A 23,521-nucleotide genomic window follows, 5' to 3' on the forward strand; every position below is an offset into this window, starting at 1 on the left:
ATGTAGAGTAAGTTATCCCACATTACCCTATTACATCCTTCCCTACATTTCTCTTTCCAACTTGCAGAGACCAGACATTACTCAAAAACATGCCATTGTTAACAGAAGGTGATAATCAAGAGTATTTCATGAAGCATCTCTGAATGTAATAATGTCAGCTGAAATCCCCATGGACAACAATAGCCTGAGAACATGGTCATCAGGTGGATCGTTTGAGCCAGAGGCAGACCTGGGCCAGGTACAACAACAGGAGCAACATAACACTGGAACACATGACATGGATAACCAGAGGACCCACCTGAACCCTCATGTAGCTGAGCTAGGGTCACAGGAGGATGCCTTATCACTACAAACTACACGACAACTAATGCTACAGAGAGCTCTCCAGCAGGTCAGTAGTGTATTTATACCATACAACGTAGCCTACTATTGTAGACATATTTGTTTCAAGTTTCGGTCTGAATAGCTTTTACTCACTGATTTGATGCATGCACTCTTGCTTACCAGTAGGTGGCAGTAACATACCAATTTGCAGTTGTGTTCAAAACTACTTGAATTGAGGGTATTTTACCCACTTAAACCCATTTTACTTGCTGCACTCTAGTTGAAGCAGCATTATTGATCAATGTGTACATGTAGCACAGCAAGCTTCATTCACATTGGCACTCTCATGTAAAACTGCTTCCCTGCGCTGTTGGCTATCATTTTAATATAGCACTAATCATACAAATAATCACACACATACACTGTCAATGCTGCTGTACTATTCAACTGTTCAACCAAGATCACTATTTACTTTATTAACCTACTTATAAATAACAGTCATATTTAGCAGACGCTCTTATACAGAGCGACTTACAGGAGCAATTAAGGTTAAGTGCCTTGCTCAAGTGCACATCTACAGAGTTTTCACCTCTTCGGCTCAGGGATTCGAACCAGCAACTTTTCAGTTACTGGTCCAACCCTCTTAAACGCTAGGCTACCTGACACCCTCATAATTTATACTGTATATCCTATGTGTACATATTCTACCACAACCAGTTGTATTACCATTTATAAACTGGTTGGTTCGAGCCCTGAATGCTGATTGACTGACAGCCACGGTATATCAGACGTATACCACAGGTATTTTTACTGCTCTAATTACATTGGTAATGAGTTTTTAATAGCAATAAGGCACCTCGTGCTGTGTCCTGTGCATGTGATGATTAAACGTTCATTTATGTTGTGGTATAACATAGTGATGGTGAAGCTGTCAACAGACCCTGCTGTGTGTTGAGTGTTGTCTATGTCTGCATCGGTGCAGGGCCCAGGGCAACAGGAGCAGCTAGTTCAACAGCAGGTGGAGCAGCTACACAGAATTGTACAGGAGCAGGGCAGACTCCTCTCCCTCATGGGGCCAGGTGGGTACTGACTGACTGAGCTCAACGTAAAACAACCACCATCAAGTAGCAAATACAAATTCATTCAGTGGAAAGGCATGAAATATGTTTACAAAGTAGTATTTTGTTAGAAAGTGCAAAGTCAATTTAGTCCATTTAACTGTATTTGATGATCATGAAAATAGATTTAGTCCAAAGGGACTTTCCAAAGTGTTGATAGTTTAGAGATTATCATTTGTTTTTGAGGTTACTAAGAAGATCATGTCAGCTCCAAGGCAGTGATTGCTTAAGATTTGTCCAGTACACAGAGGCAATAACACAATGCTCTGTTGGGTAATTTAAGAAACTACATGGAATTTCATCTTGTAGCAGCACTAATCTTTTCAGGCTAAACAGGTTTTTGTGAACTAATGAACAGCCACAGGTGTGTATAAGGACCGTCACATAATCTCCAGTGATAAATCAGAGACATGTATAAAGCACATAAAGCTGCTATCCATTCATGTCCACTTACATTTACTTTCTTCAAAAAGCTCTTTACACAAAAGACCCAATGAGGTTAAAGTGCAATGTACCATGGCATTTAGCTGCGTTTTCACTTTACCTTCGTTTTCGCCCTGAAAAAGCCAGTGGGAAATTACTTATAGGCCTAGTGCAGTCAAAAACTGGATTTTCCTGTGTTTTATATATATTTCCACACTATGAGGTTGGAATAGTACTGTGAAATTGTGCAAATTATGATATAATGCCCTTTTAGTGTAAGAGCTGTTTGAAAATCCTTTCAGCCTGTTTTGGTGTGATGGAGTTTTGGCCTGCCTGGTAACAAACCTCTCTACCAATAACAGCTAGTTTTCAATTTTCCACTCCCCACTCTATACGCTTCAATATGAGGTCCTAAACCTAGCATGAAAGTGAATCCTTGTAGCTGTGTGGGCTAATATTGTCAGAATGTTTGTCTTGGGGTAAGTTGAGTGTGTTTTCATCCCAGGCATTAGTAATGCAAGGCATTATCACTGGGATATGAGGTAACAACAGGGCCTGGCCTATGTTAAAAGTGTCAATAAAGGCACAAAGTGTTGAGGGCATAGCGTTAGTTGTTAAGCCTGTGTTAAACAACTAACGTTCCCCTCACGGAGCTGTGAGGGGAACGGCACCTCAGTACCTCCAGGCTCTGATCAGGCCCTACACCCAAACAAGGGCACTGCGTTCATCCACCTCTGGCCTGCTCGCCTCCCTACCACTGAGGAAGTACAGTTCCCGCTCAGCCCAGTCAAAACTGTTCGCTGCTCTGGCCCCCCAATGGTGGAACAAACTCCCTCACGACGCCAGGACAGCGGAGTCAATCACCACCTTCCGGAGACACCTGAAACCCCACCTCTTTAAGGAATACCTAAAGTAATCCTTCTCCCCCCTTAAAAGACCTAGATGCACTATTGTAAAGTGGCTGTTCCACTGGATGTCATAAGGTGAAAGCACCAATTTGTAAGTCGCTCTGGATAAGAGCGTCTGCTAAATGACTTAAATGTAAATGTAAATGTAAAAGACAAAAAAGCGATTGTGGTTGTGTTAAATTGTGTTTGGGGAAATAAAGATAGACATGGTTTTAAAAAGGTAGTGGTAACATTTCATTCAGTACAGAAGTTTGTAGGTGGCTTAACTTATCCCAAAATACCACTTTTTTTTGGACAAGCAATGTTTTCAAAACTAATGTTTACATGAATTCTGATTATTTTCAGGGATACACAACATCCTGAAATATACAGTGGGGCAAAAAAGTATTTAGTCAGCCACCAATTGTACAAGTTCTCCCACTTAAAAAGATGAGAGAGGCCTGTAGTTTTCATCATAGGTACACTTCAACTATGACAGACAAAATGAGAAGAAAAAAATCCAGAAAATCACATTGTAGGATTTTTTATGAATTTATTTGCAAATGATGGTGGAAAATAAGTATTTGGTCAATAACAAAAGTTTATCTCAATACTTTGTTATATACCCTTTGTTGGCAATGACAGAGGTCAAACGTTTTCTGTAAGTCTTCACAAGGTTTTCACACACTGTTGCTGGTATTTTGGCCCATTCCTCCATGCAGATCTCCTCTAGAGCAGTGATGTTTTGGGGCTGTTGCTGGGCAACACGGACTTTCAACTCCCTCCAAAGATTTTTTTATGGGTTGAGATCTGGAGATCTGGAGACCTCCAGGACCTTGAAATGCTTCTTACGAAGCCACTCCTTCATTGCCCGGGCGGTGTGTTTGGGATCATTGTCATGCTGAAAGACCCAGCCACGTTTCATCTTCAATGCCCTTGCTGATGGAAGGAGGTTTTCACTCAAAATCTCACGATACATGGCCCCATTCATTCTTTCCTTTACACGGATCAGTCGTCCTGGTCCCTTTGCAGAAAAACAGCTCCAAAGCATGATGTTTCCACCCCCATGCTTCACAGTAGGTATGGTGTTCTTTGGATGCAACTCAGCATTCTTTGTCCTCCAAACACGACAAGTTGAGTTTTTACCAAAAAGTTATCTTTCATCTGACCATATCACATTCTCCCAATCTTCTTCTGGATCATCCAAATGCTCTCTAGCAAACTTCAGACGGGCCTGGACATGTACTGGCTTAAGCAGGGGGACACGTCTGGCACTGCAGGATTTGAGTCCCTGGCGGCGTAGTGTGTTACTGATGGTAGGCTTTGTTACTTTGGTCCCAGCTCTCTGCAGGTCATTCACTAGGTCCCCCCGTGTGGTTCTGGGATTTTTGCTCACCGTTCTTGTGATCATTTTGACCCCACGGGGTGAGATCTTGTGTGGAGCCCCAGATCGAGGGAGATTATCAATGGTCTTGTATGTCTTTCATTTCCTAATAATTGCTCCCACAGTTGATTTCTTCAAACCAAGCTGCTTACCTATTGCAGATTCAGTCTTCCCAGCCTGGTGCAGGTCTACAATTTTGTTTCTGGTGTCCTTGGTCTTGGCCATAGTGGAGTTTGGAGTGTGACTGTTTGAGGTTGTGGACAGGTGTCTTTTATACTGATAACAAGTTCAAACAGGTGCCCATAATACAGGTAACGAGTGGAGGACAGAGGAGCCTCTTAAAGAAGAAGTTACAGGTCTGTGAGAGCCAGAAATCTTGCTTGTTTGTAGGTGACCAAATACTTATTTTCCACCATAATTTGCAAATAAATTCAATAAAAATCCTACAATGTGATTTTCTGGATTTTTTTTCTCATTTTGTCTGTCATAGTTGAAGTGTACCTATGATGAAACAGGCCTCTCTCATCTTTTTAAGTGGGAGAACTTGCACAATTGGTGGCTGAATACTTTTTTACCCCACTGTATTTATAAAACGCTGTTCTAGCTGTGTGTTCAATTTGGTGACTCTATCACCAAAGTTACAATCCAAAAACATACTGTTACAAATTACACAGAAAGCTACCATATCACACATTTTCCAACTCTAGGGACATAGACCTTCTAAAAAATCATTATTAAACATCATCAGCCCAAGTAAGTCCGACCGACCAGGAATACGACTTTCCCGAAGCGGGTCCTTTGTCTGAACCACCCAGGGCATTTGAACTGATTCCAGAGGCTGACCCAAAACAACGCCACCGGAGAAGATGAAGACTGAATGGTCTTCTGGTCAGACTTCGGAGGCGCGCACACCAACCACTGCTGCTATAACTTCCGCGAGGCATACAAGGCCCTCCTTTCGGCAAATCTGACCACGGCTCCATTTTGCTCCTCCCTTCCTATAGGCAGAGTCTCAAAGACGATGTACCCATGCTAAGGGCTATTCAACGCTGACCAAATCTGACCAATCGGAATCCACGCTTCAAGATTGTTTTGATCACGCGGACTGGGACATGTTCCTGGTAGCCTCAGAGGGTAATATCGACGTATATGCTGATTCTGTGAGTGAGTTTATAAGGAAGTGTAAGACAAACTAAACACCTTTGCCCGCTTTGAGGATAATACAGTGCCACCAACGCCGCCCGCTACCAAGGACTGTGGGCTATCCTTCTCCGTGGCCAACGTGAGTAAGACATTTAAATGTGTTAACTCTCGCAAGGCTGCCCGTCCAGACGGCATCCCTAGCCGCATCCTCAGAGCATGCGCAGACCAGCTGGCTGTTGTGTTTACGGACATATTCAATCTCTCCCATATCCCAGTCTGCTGTTCCCACATGCTTCAAGATGGCCACCATTGTTTCTATACCCAAGAAGGCATAGGTATCTGAACTAAATGACTATCGCCCCGTAGCACTCACTTCTGTCATCGTTAAGTGCTTTGAGAGACTAGTCAAGGATCATATCCCCTCCACCTTACCTGACACCCTAGACCTACTTCAATTTGCTTACCGCTCCAATAGGTCCACAGACGATGCAATCGCCCTCACACTGCACACTGCCCTATCCCATCTGGACAAGAGGAATACCTATGTAAGAATGCTGTTCTCACAAGGGTGTGCTCAGCCCCCTCCTGTACTCCCTGTACACCCATGTCTGTGTGGCCATGCACGCCTCCATCTCATTCATCAAGTTTGCAGAAGATACAACAGTAGTGGGTTGATTACCAACAACAACGAGACAGCCTACAGGAAGGAGGTGAGGGTGTCAGGAAAACAACCTCTCACTCAAAGTTTAAAAAAAAGAAGAAATTATCGTGGACTTCAGGAAACAGCAGGGTAGCACCCCCCTACTGACAGGACAGCAGTGGAGAAGGTGGAAAGTTTTAAGTTCCTCGGTATACACATCACGGACAAACTGAAATGGTCCACCCACACAGACAGTGTAGTGTTGCGCCTCTTCAACCTCAGGAGGCTGAAGAAATTTGGCTTGTCACCTAAAACCCTCACAGACTTTTACAGATGCACAATTGAGAGCATCCTGTCAGGCTGTATCACCGCCTTGTACGGCAACTGCTCTGCCCACAAAGGCTCTCCAGAGGGTGGTGCGGTCTGCACAACACATCACAGAGGGAAAAGTATTTGCCCTCCAAGACACCTACAGCACCTGATGACACAGGAAAGCCAAAAAAATCATCAAGGACAACAACCGCCCAAGCCACTGCCTGTTCACCCCGCTACCATCCAGAAGGCGAGGTCAGTACAGGTGCATCAAAGCTGGGACCTAGAGACTGAAAAACAGCTTCTATCTCAAGGACATCAGACTGTTAAATAGCCATCACTAACACAGCTGCCTACTTACAGACTTGAAATCATTGGCCACTTTAATAAATGGATCACTAGTCACTTTAATAATGCCACTTTAATAATGTTTACATATCTTGCATCACTCATCTCATATGTATATACTGCATTTTATACCATCTTGCCTATGTCGCTCTGTCATTGCTCATCTATATATTAATATATTCTTATTCCATTCCTTTACTTAGATTTGTGTGTATAAGGTAATGGTTGTGGAATTGTTACAAGATTACTTGTTAGAACTTGAACGGAACTTGAACGGAACTTGAAGCACAAGCAATAACATCTGCCAACCATGTGTATGTGACCAATACAATTCGATTTGATTGATTTTATTTAAGAGAAACGGTTCAAAATTAACGTTAAGCATACCTGTCTGTACAGATTTTTTGCAATCATGTGTAATTGACTATACAGTACTGTAGATCTGGAATAAAATCACACTTTGTCCCGCAGTGGGGGAGAGGTCAACTTTTGTTCATCTGTGACTGTGGAACCATTGGATCTTCTATAGCTCAATAGGTAGGGACAGCTATTTGACATGTACACATCTGTAAACCCTGAGTAGCAGAAACAGTACACCAGTTGGTCCAGCAAACAGTCAATGTAGGATAAAACCATGAGACCGTCATAGATCTGAACCGCAATGGTCTCAGCATTGTGTTGATCCTTGATTCTGACAATCAATAGCTCTATCCTAGCTATGATACAAGGCAGGAAACACACAGAGAAGACCAGCACAACTGAGGTGACCAGAAACACTGCTCGATGCAGCTTGGCCTTATTCCCCAACGTCTTCTTTTTGAGTGTGTTGACATTGTGGGCCGTGCAGTAGACCAACACAAAGAAAGGGAGGAGAATCTGGGTGAAAAACACAACCTCTCTCAAAGTGTCAGTGACGTCCTCGACCGATGTCATTTTACGCCCATAACTGTTACAGCACTCAAAGGTCTTCAGCATGGCTGGGATATTCAGCGGGAGCAGCAGTAGCCAGACGATGACAGAGATATGGGGAGACCTTTTTAAAGTCTTGGTAAAGATATTTTTCCAAGGATGAACCACATTGAAGTAACGATCGATGGAGAGCACAGTCAAGAAGCCGATGCTGGCCCTTCGGTTCAAAATCAACATGAAGAGCATGGCCTTACAGACCAGCTTGTTCTCACTTAGGCTTTCATGCTGGAAGTGATAGGCTTTGGCTGGCAAGCATATCACCAGCAGAAGATCTGCCACCACAATATTGAAGAGGAAGATGTAGAGCACTGACAGGTTGAGAGGCAAGGCCAGAGTGAATTCCACCATCATCACTTTGGAGAAGACTTTGTATATCATCTGATTCCCCGCGCTGCAGTGATCGACCTCAGTGTTTGAGGATGTGTTCTGAAGATGGACGGCATCCATTGTACTTCAGCCGGAATTACAGAACTCTGCAAGACCAGCCTATTATTCCCCTTTTGAATAAAGATATATAATGTTTCTCTTTCTGTGTCCGCCACAAGAGCATGAATAAAAATGTAAGGAATCTACGTGCAAACTCTTGGTTTTGTCTCATATTCACAGGAACAGAAAATCAGGTGGTGTGGCTTGAGGGCTTATCTATACGAACAGAAGTGTGCATGAATCTTTATCTTGGGTTGATCTAAAAACAATGTTGACATGGCAAGCCTCATAACGACCATAGACATTGTGACAGGCTGGCCGATACCTTGTCATCTAAAAGGCATAAAAGAGGAACTGAGAAAAAAGTTTTTTTTTTAAAACAGCAGACTAACAAATGGAACACACATGGCTGGTGGCTAAGACAAATGTCTCTTCCACACAGTCAGGAAACACACCTTGTTAAGAAAATACAGGAGCTGATTACACTTTGAAGGCCGCCGTGCTGATAAGCCCCTCCCACCAAATTAGGCAATTACAATGAGCAATGCACTACAACAGGACATGTTTGGAGATGATAGAAGCGCAGGTTATGGATTAAATAAATCAATGCAGAAAAAAAACACTGCATCACAATAATTTATAGTTTAAAATGGCAATAAATACTTTGAATCCATATATTTAACAATAGTCATTTAGTCCATAGTGAAGGCTCTCCTTCACACATAGTTTCTAAGGAAACGTGATTATCCGATGAAATGACCAATGTAGATATTAAATAAAAATCGCAGATGACAATGCCCTGCCTTAAACTGTCAAGGAACGTAACCTAAAGATTTCATTTAAGTGCATTTACTTAGAGTTAAAGGCACCGGGCCAAGTTACTAAAAATACAATTTTGTGAGATGTTGTGAGATAAGTTACCTATTTCATTCCAAAGTCAAAAGCAATACAAGCAAGAATCTATTTTTATTCATAATTGTTTATTAAATGATCTTTATTTACATTATTGAAGTATTGTTTTGTAACATGCAATGTTTTCCAGTTATATTTAGTGAAAGGCCTTGACAATGAATGTTTTTAATTATTTTTTACATAAAGTAAAATTGCTGTGTTGACTAGAGGAGCTCTTGGGCAATGCTTCCTTGTAACAAAAAGACCTAGTATTTTCCTCGGTCTCTTAGGAATTTAACCTTTTAAATCCTCCACCTAAAGTCCCTCTCTGTTTCTCATCGGCAGGACTGCTGTTATCCCCCTCTCTCTCTGCCCAGTGGCTGGGCCTGATGCCTGCTCTGGCTGCTGGAGTGGATACCTCTGGTCTCTCTGCCAATCCACAGAGGTCCAATCCGAGATCAAACGTTTACGCTTCACCTCCCTCGGGAGATGGATGGCTGCCTAAGACGGGTCCTGTTCTGACACATTCCCCCCATGGTAAGAAGTATGGATGACCACGTCGTGGTCTGTTTTTGTTGTAACTACTGCAGTATATGGTATGATAACAGAAGCTCATCAAATATTTTGATCAACTTCCAATAATAAAATCATAAAGGAGGGAAGAAATAATACTCTCACACTATATAAAAAAGTATAAGCATTGGCCTGATCAAGAGTAGTAGTAGTACTGTAGTAACAAATAAATAAACATAACTTAATAGGAATATTTATTTGATCCAGACAATTAGCAACAACAGAGTCATTATGAGTGGTTTAACTTGATGACATCACTGGTTAAAGAAACCAGATGACGACATATGACGATAACAGAAGCAAGTAGTGAATCATAGTCTGGTTTAGCAAACTAACATGAATGTTTCATGATGAGAACAAACAGTCTTAATGCAGTCATAAAACAGTAATTCATTTCCTATTTTTTATATTTTATAAGTATTTAACCTACTATGCTGCGTTACATTGTTGCTGCGTTTTGGATTTGAGTTGTTTTCTGCCGAGTTTGTGCTTTCACCTATTTTTAGACAGGGGCAATAAGTTGTCAGGTCGAGGCTTTTGAACATAGTGCTGCTTAAGCAGTACACAATTGGGCCCACTAGACAATCCATGTAGGATCAAACCATGAGACCGTCAGAGACGGCTATATCTTCTGCTCTGGGTAAATTCTCAACTCTCACAATCAACAGAACCATTGTAGCTATGGTACAAGGCAGGAAATAGAAAGAGAAGACCAAGACAACTGAGGTGACCAGAAACACTGCTCGACATAGCTTGGTCCTATCCCCTGCTTCTTTTTGAGTGTGTTGACATTGTGGACCGTGCAGTAGACCAACACAAAGAAAGGGAGGAGAATCTGGGCGAAAAACACAACCTCTCTCAAAGTGTCAGTAACGTCCTCAACCGATGTCATTTTACGCCCATAACTGTTACAGCACTCAAAGGTCTTCAGCATGGCTGGGATATTCAGGGGGAGCAGCAGTAACCAGATGATGACAGAGATATGAGGAGACTTTTTAAAGACCTTAAGGAAGTTATTTTTCCCAGGATGAACGACATTAAAGTAAGGATCAACTGAAATCCCAGTCAGGAAGGCGATACTGGCACCTCAGTTCAGAAACAGCATGAACCACATGGCTTTGCAAGTTCCACCCTCTGTACTCAGCCACTCCCCTTTATGTTGTTGCTGTTAGATTTCCAGAACTTCATTTTGAATATAAAAGATAAAGCACTGAGAGGTTGAGCGGTAGAGCCAGGAAGAATTCCACAATCATCACAGAGGGGTAGAAATAACACAGTGGTAGATTCTCTGCTGTGCAGTTCTTACTCGGCTGATCGTCATCCACAGTATGCATTGTCAAAAGCGGTCCTCTTTACAGTCAGACTGTCAGAAGAAGGAACAGTCCTCCTGTCACGTTCGTTTAGAGATGGATTGGACCGAGGTGCAGCGTGGTAAGCATACATTTTACTTTTATTTAAATGACACCGGAAAAAATATATATATACAAAAACGAACGTAAAGCTACATGCAGTGCAGAAAGCAACTATACATAGACAAGATCCCACAAACTAAAGGTGGAAAAAAGGCTGCCTAAGTATGATCCCCAATCAGAGACAACGATAGACAGCTGCCTCTGATTGGGAGCCATACCCGGCCAACAAAGAAATAGAAAAACTAGAATGCCCACCCAAATCACACCCCGACCTAACCAAATAGAGAAATAAAAAGGCTCTAAGGTCAGGGCGTGACAGTACCCGCGTGACAGTACCCGCCGTGACAGTACTCCGGCCGCAAAACCTGACTTCATTGGGGGTGGGTCTGGATGGGCATCTAGCCTCGGTGGCGGCTCCGGTTCGGGGCGTAGACCCCGCTCCGCTCGCTGATTCCTCCGCTTCCGTGGAACCAGACCGTGGATCGTCGCCGGAGGCTCCGAACCATGGATCGTTGCCAGAGGAACCGGACCGTAGATCGTCGCCGAGGACTCCGGACCGTAGATCGTCGCCGGATGCTCTGGATGTGGATCGTCACCGGATGCTCCGGACGTGGATCGTCGCCGGGGACTGCGGATCGTAGATCGTCGCCGGAGACTCCGGACCGTAGATCATCGTCATGGACTCCGGACCGTAGATCGTCACCAGAGGCTCCGGACTGGGAACCCTCGCAGGAGGCACTGGGCTGGGAAGCCCCGCTGGAGGCTCTAGGCTGCAGACTGTCTCTGAAGGCTCTGAACCGCAGACCGTCGCTGGCTGCTCTGGACTGCAGACCGTCACTGGAGACTCAGGACTGCAGACCATCGCTGGAGGCGCTGGACCGCAGACCGTCGCTGGAGACTCTGGACCGCAGACCGTCGCTGGAGACTCTGGACTGCAGACCGTCGCTGGAGGTTCCGGACCAAAGACCGTCGCTGGAGACTCAGGACTGCAGACCATCACTGGAGGCTCTGGACTGCAGACCGTCGCTGGAGGCTCTGGACTGCAGACCGTAGCTGGAGACTCCGGACCGCAGACCGTAGCTGGAGACTCTGGACCGCAGACCGTCGCTGGAGGCTCTGGACCATCGACTGTCATTGGAGGCTCCGGACTGCCGACCATCGTCGGAGACTCAGGACTGCAGACCGTCGCTGGAGACTTCGGGCCATGGATCGTCACTGGAGGCTCCGGACTGCCAACCGTCGCTGGAGGCTCCGGACTGCCGACCGTCGCTAGAGGCTCCGGAATGCCGACCGTCGCTGGAGACTCAGGACTGCAGACCGTCGCTGGAGACATCGGGCCATGGATCGTCACTGGAGGCTCCGGGCCATGGAGCTGTGAGCTCCCCCCAGGCCTGAGTAGGTAAGTCACCACAGGACGAATAGATAAGCAGCTGTTCCCACGAGAAATTGAGGACATATATTAAAAAAAAACTAACATACAGTTCAAGTCGGAAGTTAACATACACTTAGGTTGGAGTCATTAAAACTTGTTTTTCAACGACTCCACAAAGTTCTTGTCGGTTAGGACATCTGCTTTGTGCATGACTCAAGTAATTTTTCCAACAATTGTTTACAGACAGATTATTTCACTTATAATTCACTGTATCACAATTCCATGTTGTCAGAAGTTTACATACACTAAGTTGACTGTGCCTTTAAACAGCTTGGAAAATTCCAGAAAATTATGTCATGGCTTTAGAAGCTTCTGATAGGCTAATTGACATCATTTGAGTCAATTGGAGGTGTACCTGTGGATGTATTTCAAGGCCTACCTTCAAACTCAGTGCCTCTTTACTTGACATCATGGGAAAATCAAAAGAAATCAGCCACGACCTCAGAATAAATATTGTAGACCTCCACAAGTTTGGTTCATCCTTGGGAGCAATTTCCAAACACCTGAAGGTACCACATTCATCTGTACAAACAATAGTGCGCAAGTATAACACCATGGGACCACGCAGCCGTCATACTGCTCAGGAGGGAGACACGTTCTGTCTCCTAGAGATGAACGTACTTTGGTGCGAATAGTGCGACTCAATCCCAGAACAACAGCAAAGGACTTTGTTAAGATGCTGGAGGAACAGGTACAAAAGTATCTATATCCACAGTAAAACGAATCCTATATCGACATGACCTGAAAGGCTGCTCAGCAAGGAAGAAGCCACTGCTCCAAAACCGACATAAAAAAGCCAGACTACGGTTTGCAACTGCACATGGGGACAAAGATTGTACTTTTTTGAGAAATGTCCTCTGGTTTGATGAAACAAAACTAGAACTATTTGGCCATAATGACCATCGTTATGTTTGGAGAAAAAAGGGGGAGGCTTGCAAGCTGAAGAACACCATCCCAACTGTGAAGCACGGGGGTGGCAGCATCATGTTGTGGGGGTGCTTTGTTGCAGGAGGGACTGGTGGACTTCACAAAATAGATGGCATCATGAAGAGGAAAATTATGTGGGTATATTGATGGGTCTTCCAATGGACAATGATCCCAAGCATACTTCCAAAGTTGTGGAAAAATGGCTTAAGGACAGCAAAGTCAAGGTATTGGAGTGGCCATCACAAAGCCCTGACCTCAGTCCTATAGAAAATGTGTTGGCAGAACTGAAAAAGCGTGTGCGAGGAAGGCGGCCTACAAACCTGACTCAGTTACACCACCTCTGTCAGGAGAAATGGGCCAAAATTCACCCAACTTATTGTGAGAAGCTTGTGGAAGGATACCCAAAATGTTTGACCCAAGTTAAACAATTTAACGGCAATGCTACCAAATACTAATTGATGTATGTAAACTTCTGATCCACTGGGAATGTGATGAAAGAAATAAAAGATGAAATAAATCATTCTCTGTCACGACTTCCACCGAAGTCGGCTTCTCTCCTTGTTCGGGCGGCGTTCGGCGGTCGACGTCACCAGCTTTCTAGCCATTGCCGCACCATTTTTCATGTATACATTTGTTTTGTCTTGTTCCCTTCACACCTGGTTTTCATTCCCCAATCAATCCATATGTATTTATTCCTCTGTTCCCCATCATGTCTTTGTGTAAGATTGTTCGTGTTACGTGTATTTTGGAATTACATTTTGTATATGTTCTGTGTTTAGGCACATTTTATGTTACTTTGTGCTGTCATTTTGGACCGGAATAAATAGTGTGCCTGTTCAATACACTCTGCTCTCATGCACCTGACTTCGCCTCCAATACACACTCCTAACATTCTCTCTACTATTATTCTGACATTTCACATTGTTAAAATAAAGTGGTGATCCTAATTGACCTAAGACAGGGAAATTGTACTAGGATTAAATGTCAGGAATTCTGAAAAACTGAGTTTAAATGTATTTGGCTAAGGTAAACTTCTGACTTTAACTGTATCTATGTATGAGAAGTGGCCTTTTTTCTTTGCTACATAATGTATATCCTTCTAACTCCCTGGGGAATTCCTATATGGAGTAAGTACATTAAGTGCAGGGACATGCTTCTGGTTGCACAACACCTCCAATGTAGTTGAGGTTGTCATAAATAACATGTTTGATTGACACACAGAGAGCTGAAATGTAAAGCTACAGGCAGGTTTTAGATGGAAGTCGTAGAATATCTCAGAGGAGCTGGGAATGTTAAAAATGCTACAAAAGGGTTATGATATTTTCAAGAAGCAGATTGTATTCTAGGGAATTGGATATATTTACTAGCAGAAAAAAACAGTGCATGTTGTTTTTACCACATTTCCCCCATACAAATATACACTACCGTTCAAAGTTTGAGATCACTTAGAAATGTCCTTGTTTTTGAAAGAAAATCACATTTTCTGTCCATTAAAATAATCAAATTGATCAGAAATACAGTGTAGACATTGTTAATGTTGTAAATGACTACTGTAGCTGGAAATGGCAGATATTTTATGGATTATCTACAGTACATAGGCGTACATATGCCCATTATCAGCAATCATCAATCCTGTGTTCCAATGGCACGTTAGAAAACCCTTTTGCAATTATGTTAGCACAGCTGAAAACTGTTGTTCTGATTAAGGAAGCAATAAAACTGGCCTTCTTTAGACTAGTTGAGTATCTAGAGCATCAGCATTTGTGGGTTCGATTACAGGCTCAAAATGGCCAGAAACAAATACATTTCTTCAGACACAAAGAACTTTCTTCTGAAACTCGTCAGTCTATTCTTATTCTGAGAAATTAAGTCTATTCCATGTGAGAAATTGCCAAGAAACTGAAGATCTCGTACAACTCTGTGTGTTACTCCCTTCACAGAACAGAGCAAACGGGCTCTAACCAGAATAGAAAGAGGAGTGGGAGGCCCCGGTGCACAACTGAGCAAGAGGACAAGTACATTAGAGTGTCTAGTTTGAGAAACAGACGCCTCACAAGTCCTCAACTGGCAGTTTCATTAAATAGTACCCGCAAAACTCCAGTCTCAATGTCAACAGTGAAGAGGCGACTCCGGGATGCTGGCCTTCTATGCAGAGATCCTCTGTCCAGTGTTCGTTTACCCATCTTAATCATTTCTTTTTATTGGCAAGTCTGAGATATGTATTTTTCTTTGCAACTCTGCCTAGGAGGCCAGCATCCCGGAGGCGCCTCTTCACTGTTGACATTGAGACTGGGGTTTTGCGGGTACTATTTAATGAAGCTGCCAGTTGAGAACTTGTGAGGCGTATTAATTTAATGGACAAAAAATGTGCTTTTCTTTCAAAAACAAGGACATTTCTAACTGACCCCTAACTTTCTGCAGTTTAGTATTAGGTTCTAATTACCAGAGTAAGAACTCGACGGACACTATGAAAGCTTAAACCAAGTTTATTCTTCCCAAAGGATCGAACATCTGAATTGACAAAAACATATTCACACAAGCACTGATATTGAACCCTTTCTCCTATGCTGAGTCTCCTCCTACACATCTGAACAGCCATTACATCTCTGTTGCTAGACAGAACCTTAGTGATATCTGTTCTTCCACACTTCATTTGACCTGACCTCTACCCCAAAGTGCTCACTAGTCCCCAACTCAAGGCTGTCATGGTGACTGGTACCAGACTGTGTCTGTCCTCCTCCCATAGGATCCCTGATGGCTAATGATAACATATCCTGACAGCATGTAAATGTTATACATTCCCCTCTCTCCCTCAGTGGCATGAATAAGTACATTTCAAGAAATCAGAACCCAACAGTATCCAGTTCAGATAAGTCTGAGATGACAGACTGATTTTCCAGGGTATTTTTTTCAAAGCCAAATGAAGGACATTACCTATTTCAACCTATTCTAAGTGTTTCCGATCATATTGCAAATACATTATCAGTTGCTTTTCGATAGATCGTCATGATTATAGAAAAACAGGAGTAAATTATTAACTTATTTATATCCAGGAGGGTTTTGTCAAAACTGGATCCAGAGCTGGTTAACAGCAACTAGTCACAGAACTCCAGTATAATTATCACAACCCTTTAAAGTATGGAGGCATTTAGAATTGTTTCTTGGTTCTGTTTCTCTTCATTTTACACTGTAAAATGTATTCTGTTGAGTACATGAATCCTCATTTACATAACAATTTTACCCAGAAGTCAGTACTGAACTTTGTCCATCTTTTCTTTTTTATTAATACAGAATTTAAATTGTGTTGATATGTGATTCATCTTATCATGTGAATTATAGAGAGCATTCTTCCAAATAAAGATGGAAGAGAGCAGAGGAACCTCTCTCCTATCAAAGAGGAAGCTGCAGAGCAGGGGGAAGACAAAGAAGTCTGTACTGTCAGCCCATTTGGGACACGTAGACAGCCACCCATAAGCCCAGAGGACAGGTACTGTAATGATATTTCTATTCAACATGTATCACGTTTCAAATCAAATCAAAAATCTAATTTTATTGGTCACATACACATATTTTACTGTCAGCTAATGATAGTGAAATATCCACAAGTGAGTTGTGGTCATTTGATATTCCATACCATTTTTTCTATACGTTAACTGACCTGTCACACTATTGAAGACCCATTAGGCCTGCTGTCAAAGAGAGAGAGAAAACATTTCAGGAATTTGTGGAGGAACAGCTGAAAGTTGAAGAATATGCACAGCAAAACAACAAGCAGGTATGGAGTGCATAGAGAATTTGCATATGGCCTACTTTCAGAGTAGTTCATGCCCTGACCATTATACATAATCTATTCATTACACTTTGTAATCCGGTCATCTAAAATAAGTTATCTACTGTATCTAAGCAGCTGGTCCCTTTTCAGGACAGCAGGGAGGCCAGGAGAGTCACAGAGAGAAGATACTTCCTGAAGAAAGGGAAGGGCGTGTCCAGGATAGAGAGGGGTAAGGACAGTGTGCAGCAGAAGACCTGGCGCAGGGCCTCCCTCTCACTCAGCCAGCAGCCCAGGAAGGTGAGTTGTGGCAGCCAGCAGAGACGCTCATCAGCCCCCTCCCTGCAGCTCAGTGACAGGACCAGACTCAGGGTCAAGCCTTTACTGATCTCCCAGAGGAGCTGCCCTGCTCTTTCTGAGTCCTGGGAAAAGACAACAGGACCTGCCACACGAGAGAGAGACAACAGAGTTAATCAAACGGCCAGACAGGAGAGGACACCAAAGCCCATAGAAAATACTCAAAGCAAGGCCACTGAAAACACTGCATCTAGTGTTGATACTAGAGACAGGAGAGATCTGTTGGGCGTTACAACACCCCATAAACGGCTTGTGAGATCGCCGAGTTTGACCTCCGTGGAGCTAAGTGATGAGGTGGTGTCACAGAATCATGTGTATGCTGCTATGAGGGACCTTGTCCATAAACAACTTGAGGTGAAGGAGCCACATTTGGCATTGCAGCCTTTTGATAGTACTGCACAACCAAACAACATGGGCCAACCTAAGGTCAAAGCTCAGGCAGTAAATGTTGGCTTCAAGACAGTCAACGACCACATAGTTAGAGTCACTGACAATGGGCCGGTCTCATCAGAGACTGCGGACGGGAAAAATGTCACGCACTCCAATTTCACCAATATTTCAAAATCTCAAAGCGGGTCTACAGCAGTGATGTCTCTCCTATCTCTGAGTAGTTCTAACAGTGACGAGGACAACCCTAACTCTCAGTGCCACCAGCAGCCCACCCTCCCGTCTCCCCCACGGCTCGGACACAAGGACCAGAACCTGGACCTGTCCGATGGGGACTACGCCAGCGATGCCCCCAGCGAGGCTGGGGATAGCCTGCCCTCCAGACCTTTTCCCACCCACGGACCCACTCTCCACCACCACCACCAGCCATCTAGCTCCTGCTCCAGCAGTGACAGTGAAACAGAGCTCCGGGACATAAACTGGCACAAGACAGAACCACGTCCATTATACCCACAGTCTGCAAGGAAAACAGGCACAGAGAGAGCCCTGCCACTGGGGAGCAGCAGCAGGGGGACAGACATAAAGTCAAAACGTCCCTCCTCTACAGAGCTCAAACCCAGCATGGTCCCTAAAGTAACACCTAGAACTAAAGAGACCGTAAAGAGCAGACATCACCAGGGGTTCAAGCTGGGTGAGTGTACTGTTTATTTTGGCTAGACTCACCTATATGTAATTGAACTGCTATAATGAAGAACACAGACATGAATCATGTAATAATGTGTACCAGTTTACATGCTACATGACATGTTATTCTTTGAAGAGTTCTTCTCTCTACTAACAGTCACTTTAACCTCCTTCAAGCAAATCAGACCGTGTCAAAGCCACACAGCGAAATAAAAGCAGAAGAGAATCATGATTTGTTGGACAAGATGAAAACAGAACAAGAGAGAGCAATGGAACTCCTCAGGTAAAATGTACAGGGACAGTTTGGTTAGTTTTCATAATGTGATGCCCCGGAAAATGTGTCTGTGCCGTATCTGATTGTGATGACGTGCTAGAGAAATGAAACACAAACTATGCAAAAAAACACTGATGATATATGATCCACGAGATTATAAAGAATTTGAGCACTTCTGGAATTGCAATATCAGAAACCTATCATGTTCTTCATCAGAAATGTCGTTTTTTCTTTCATTCCCACTGAAATGTGGGTTTTACACAGAAAGAGAATGGACCAAATAGAGTGCTGTGACAGAGATGGCCACCACAGCAGTTATGGATCCCCATTCACCCATACAGAAGGCCAGGTGTTGAAGAATCAACCGTTTTCTGCTAAACTAGACGTTGGTGATGGTCAGGTAAAGTCATTATGTGACTGATCTTAATAGACCTTAGTAAAACAAATTTGTTCATCAGAATCTCATAAAGCCTTGAGGCTAAAACAACCTGTGGTATCGATGTAACGTCATTTGTGAGTGAGTAATGAATGTCCGTGAGGTGCACATAAGTCGTGGAGCGTCATAGGAGTCAGGTGCATTCTGTCTCAGCGCCTATCAGTTTCCTACTGACCAACATTAACATGGAACAGAGCGATGCATTTCCTGTCTCATAAGGTGTGAATAAGTCTGTGTTACCTTTTTATGGCAGAATCAAACGCATCCCCTTTGCTTGTCCTGACCTGATGATACCGTTGAAGGATCTAATTTGATCACTCTTTCGTTGCTGCGAATTTTCCTGCGCCGCAGGAAATGCAGATGAGCTTCGTGATTTCCATAAATTCACTGAAAACCCGCTCCAACGCACTGTTATATTGACAGTATTGCACTTTTATGTAGCCTACTTTTGTCCAGCTAATAGCCTAACTACCGATCAAGCAACATTATGGACTAAACGTACAAAAAAACATGTAGGATTATTTTGCTACAACAATACTGGTCAACTTAAGATCCCACAACAGTTTATAACGTACAGCTTTATAAACAAACACCCAACAAACACCCAACATCCAAACTGAACACGAGTCCAATATCCACCACATTGGTTGGTTTGTCTCACTCTCATCCAGGGTGTGTGTGTGTTCATGCGTGGGTGTCTTCGTGTCTGTGTGTGTCCGTGTGTGCGTGCCTGCATGTGAACTCAGGATCTCAGGCAGCAGATTCTAGCTCTTCAGGAGCAGTTCTCTAGTCGGGAGTCCCACTGGTCCCAGGCTCATCATCTGCTGCAGAACCAGGTGGAAGCCCTGACCAGAGAGAATGTGGAGCTGCGTGACAAGCTCAGTGCTCCTGAACACAGCCACCAAGTGGCAGGGAGTAGTTCTGACACAGCCACTGCATCTCACATAGGGGCAGAGAGCGCTGTAAGAAGATATACTGTACCTAAGTAATAACCCATGAGTAACCCATGAACCCTGAGTAATAACCCATTACTAACCCATTCCATACTTTAAGTCAGTTTATACAATAACTTGTAACACTTCTCTTATCTACTAATGACGTCAATACTTTCTGACCTCATCAGTGTTTTGTGTCCAAAAAGGATCAGTCATCAGTGGTATCAAGGTGTCAGTAGAGCTCATTATCTATCAGTATATAATCCATATGTCCAGGTGTCTGAGGATATTCATAGAGCTACTAGTCAGAGGATAAGGGAGAGGAGATCTTCAAGTTGTTCCAGTCACAGTGGAAACCCAGCCAGAAGGTCAACAGTTGGCAGTTTTCCAGCTGCAAAGTCCAAGGTGCAGGTACTGTATACAGTATAGCTACAGACCATATGAAAGCCATGAGGCTCAGTTTTATCCTAACAGGAAATAGCTTTGGGGCTGTATTTCTAGGAGATCTAACTGTATATTTGGGCAGAAATCATTTGAGTTTACAGAAACCAACCGACAGCTCCCCTCTGTGCTCATAATTTTCCATTGATCAAACAGAGCTGGTTTACTTCCTGCTCAACTGATCTAAGATCAGCCCTTTCTACCTCACTCAGATCTAACTAGAATTGCAAAATTCTGGGAACTTACAATAAATGGCCTAGTTTTCCAGAAATCCTAGTTGGATGATTCCTGATTTCATCCAACCGGGATTTCACGGCAAACCAAGGAATTTATTGAAAGTTCACAGAATTTTGCAACACTAGTCCTAACCTTTTCAAATATGAAAGAACAGCATTCCCTGAAGTAACTACACGAATACAGTAGATAGATGGGCATCATCCAGAATAGTGGATGTTATAATATGTCTATAATATGGATATTTGTTCCTCAGATTCCTGATCAAAGACAATTGTCACATATGGTTTCTGAACCAGCTCCTTCAGTCGTCCACAGCAGAAGTGCGACTCCTGCATTCAACAAACCACCTGTCCAGAAGAGTGCGGCTTACAGTAAAATGGACACAGTCAGTATGAATCTTATAATCAGTCTGGCAAACAATCAAGTAATGTATTCTGTTTAAAACAAACATAGAAACCTGAAGTTTTTTTTTTTTACAGTACTATATATTCCATGTGATTCAGATCAACTTGACATTGTATTTTCAGCTCATTTACCATTTTAGAGGTATATGTTGTGTTTTGTCAGAGATAGACGTCTCTGTCTGACTGCAGTCAACTTGTTAGGCTAAATGTAATAAGTATCAAGTATAAAATGTGTTCTGAAGTGGTCTTTAAGCACCCCACTAATAATTTATAGAGATTTACAATGGGCCGTGTCAGATTAGTGACTCTGCCCATTATTCATTATTTATACTGTGTAATGAATATACTCATTGCCAATTCTAAGAAACTTAAGTGTTAAAACCTGATTTTACTCTTCAATAGTTTTTCCTTCTTCATAATGTATGAACACTTTTGAACCACGGTTCAATAATAGATGGAACAAGCACAGTTAAAATGCAATTTAATCCAAACTGGACAAAAGGTTGTCTTTAAAACGGCATGTGACACGTTCAGGGGTCATCAAGGCCAGCTAAACATATTGTATATTGCAAATGAAAATGTACAGTAGCCTAATGTCCCTTATTAACAATTTAGACTAACGGATGTTCTTTGTATCTTCCTCAAAAGAAGCATGAAATGAGAAGGCTAGTGTTTATAATTATCATGTGACTTGATTCTTTCTTTAGCCTTATCACAACTATCCTACCGATGCTCAAAGCACAAGGGATTGGGGACCTGCCTCCTTAAGTAAGTACTCTAGTCTGTTCTGTGTTTACTATACATTCAATCAATTGATTTGGCAATGATGTTAATTTCATTCACAACAGGCCTTTCATCAAATTCAGTCAGTTTTGAGGACACCCATCACACAAAGGACTGTCTCTTAAAGCAGCGTGAGAGCAACAGAGATCAGGTACATATGTCTGTAACATGGTACTCAGACAGCATCAGTCGATTGTAACACACTGCTACATGTAACAAACAACCACTATGAAATAGCCCACTAATTCTCGCTGTCCTCAGGGTTTGGGTCGGTCAGTGGAAAAGGAGACGGAGGCGAAAGGTCGACAGAGCAGGAGCGCCACACCATCGGTCAGCAAATACTCCAGCTCAGAGTCAGAACACAGGGTAATGAAGCCTAGCAGAGGTTCTGATGTGTATAGTAATCAACTAAAGTTACTGAAATAACCAGTTCTACATAGGTAGATTATTATTTTGCTCACTTCAAACATTTGAGTAATTTAGCAGACGCTTTTATCCAGAGCGACTTACAGGAGCAATTGGGGTTAAGCGCCTTGCTCAAGGGCACTCTTACTACATTTGCACACACTGTACAGTACATAGATTTTTCTGCTGTGTTATTGACTGTACGTTTGTTTATCCCATGTGTAACTCCGTGTTGTAGTTTTTGTCGCACTGCTTTGCTTTATCTTGGCCAGGTAGCAGTTGTACATGAGAACTTGTTCTCAACTGGCCTACCTGGTTAAATAATAAAGGTGACATAAAAAATATAAAAATCGTAAGATTTTTCACCTATTGTAGCCGGCTCGGGATTCGAACCAGCAACCTTTCGGTTACTATCCCAAAACTCTTAACTGCTAAGCTACCTTTTTGGATGGCTGTGTTTCTGAGATACTATAGTTCCTTGCCAAGGTCTTGGACAGCTTTAACAATCCCTCATTTGTTATTACAGGAACCACGTTTGAATCCAGGAGCGATGAGTGGTAACTCCGCCCACACAACACACAAGGGCATAAACAATGACGTGTGTGAAGAAATACACTATCCAGATGGTAAGGTAGGAAAATTCCCCTATGTTGTTATTTCTTTGAACAAGTACTTGTATGAAGTATATCATTTTCTACCCTTTCATTGAAGTTTCATTTCAGCAATTCCAAAGTATCCCACTAACAGAGTTACCACTCATAGTGAAACAATAAAAATGTGCCCTACATGCCATGATATTGCTCTGATACACAGATAGAACAACTTCTCACCAATGGCTGGCGTGTATTTACATTCCGCAATGGAACTAGAAAAGAGATCACTGCTGACCAGAAGTCCGTAACTGTCACATTCTTCAACGGAGATGTCAAACACATACTGGCAGATGGGAAAGTGGTGAGTAATATGTCGTACTGGGGACTATGCCAGTATTTAAACGGTAACTAATGCCTTAAAGTTGGAATCCTTCATTGGTGAAACTGCCATGTGCATTTGGGATATTACAACAAAAAAGAAATGACTGCAAACAACAACAAAATCCCCTGGGACATCGCTGCACACGTAATAGAACAGCAGAATATGTCATGCATTGTTTTTTACTGCTTTGCCGGACGCTCGTCTTCATTTCATTAACAAAATGTA

The 23,521-nt window shown here is 42.9% G+C and overlaps 2 protein-coding genes and 1 pseudogene across 3 annotated transcripts in view; 1 reads left to right on the forward strand and 2 right to left on the reverse strand.

Moving 5' to 3' along the window:
• The window catches only part of si:ch211-140l13.3 (centromere protein J), a 28,723-nt gene that overhangs the window by 784 nt on the left and 4,418 nt on the right, over window positions 1–23,521 (forward strand). Inside the window, exons 2-17 of one of the 2 annotated variants that reach the window (XM_065026358.1) lie at window positions 68–391; window positions 1,307–1,403; window positions 9,211–9,402; window positions 16,549–16,696; window positions 16,885–16,984; window positions 17,132–18,413; window positions 18,584–18,689; window positions 18,945–19,080; window positions 19,863–20,078; window positions 20,328–20,462; window positions 20,983–21,114; window positions 21,841–21,901; window positions 21,982–22,067; window positions 22,178–22,282; window positions 22,848–22,947; window positions 23,135–23,272. In XM_065026358.1, the coding sequence (XP_064882430.1) occupies window positions 152–391; window positions 1,307–1,403; window positions 9,211–9,402; window positions 16,549–16,696; window positions 16,885–16,984; window positions 17,132–18,413; window positions 18,584–18,689; window positions 18,945–19,080; window positions 19,863–20,078; window positions 20,328–20,462; window positions 20,983–21,114; window positions 21,841–21,901; window positions 21,982–22,067; window positions 22,178–22,282; window positions 22,848–22,947; window positions 23,135–23,190 (3,192 nt within the window). In that variant the 5' untranslated portion in view covers window positions 68–151 and the 3' untranslated portion in view covers window positions 23,191–23,272. Of the gene's footprint in view, window positions 1–67; window positions 392–1,306; window positions 1,404–9,210; window positions 9,403–16,548; window positions 16,697–16,884; window positions 16,985–17,131; window positions 18,414–18,583; window positions 18,690–18,944; window positions 19,081–19,862; window positions 20,079–20,327; window positions 20,463–20,982; window positions 21,115–21,840; window positions 21,902–21,981; window positions 22,068–22,177; window positions 22,283–22,847; window positions 22,953–23,134; window positions 23,276–23,521 lie in introns of those variants that run through there. The other variant, XM_029676782.2, reaches the window with a different exon arrangement.
• On the reverse strand, window positions 7,033–7,995 carry LOC135574630 (hydroxycarboxylic acid receptor 2-like). Its single transcript, XM_065026075.1, has one exon. It carries the CDS (start codon window positions 7,993–7,995, stop codon window positions 7,033–7,035), a length of 963 nt encoding a protein of 320 aa, XP_064882147.1.
• LOC115139429 (12-(S)-hydroxy-5,8,10,14-eicosatetraenoic acid receptor-like) lies at window positions 9,575–10,772 on the reverse strand (annotated as a pseudogene).

Source organism: Oncorhynchus nerka, linkage group LG13 (assembly GCF_034236695.1).
Source record: "Oncorhynchus nerka isolate Pitt River linkage group LG13, Oner_Uvic_2.0, whole genome shotgun sequence".
Taxonomy (NCBI): Eukaryota; Metazoa; Chordata; class Actinopteri; order Salmoniformes; family Salmonidae; genus Oncorhynchus; species Oncorhynchus nerka.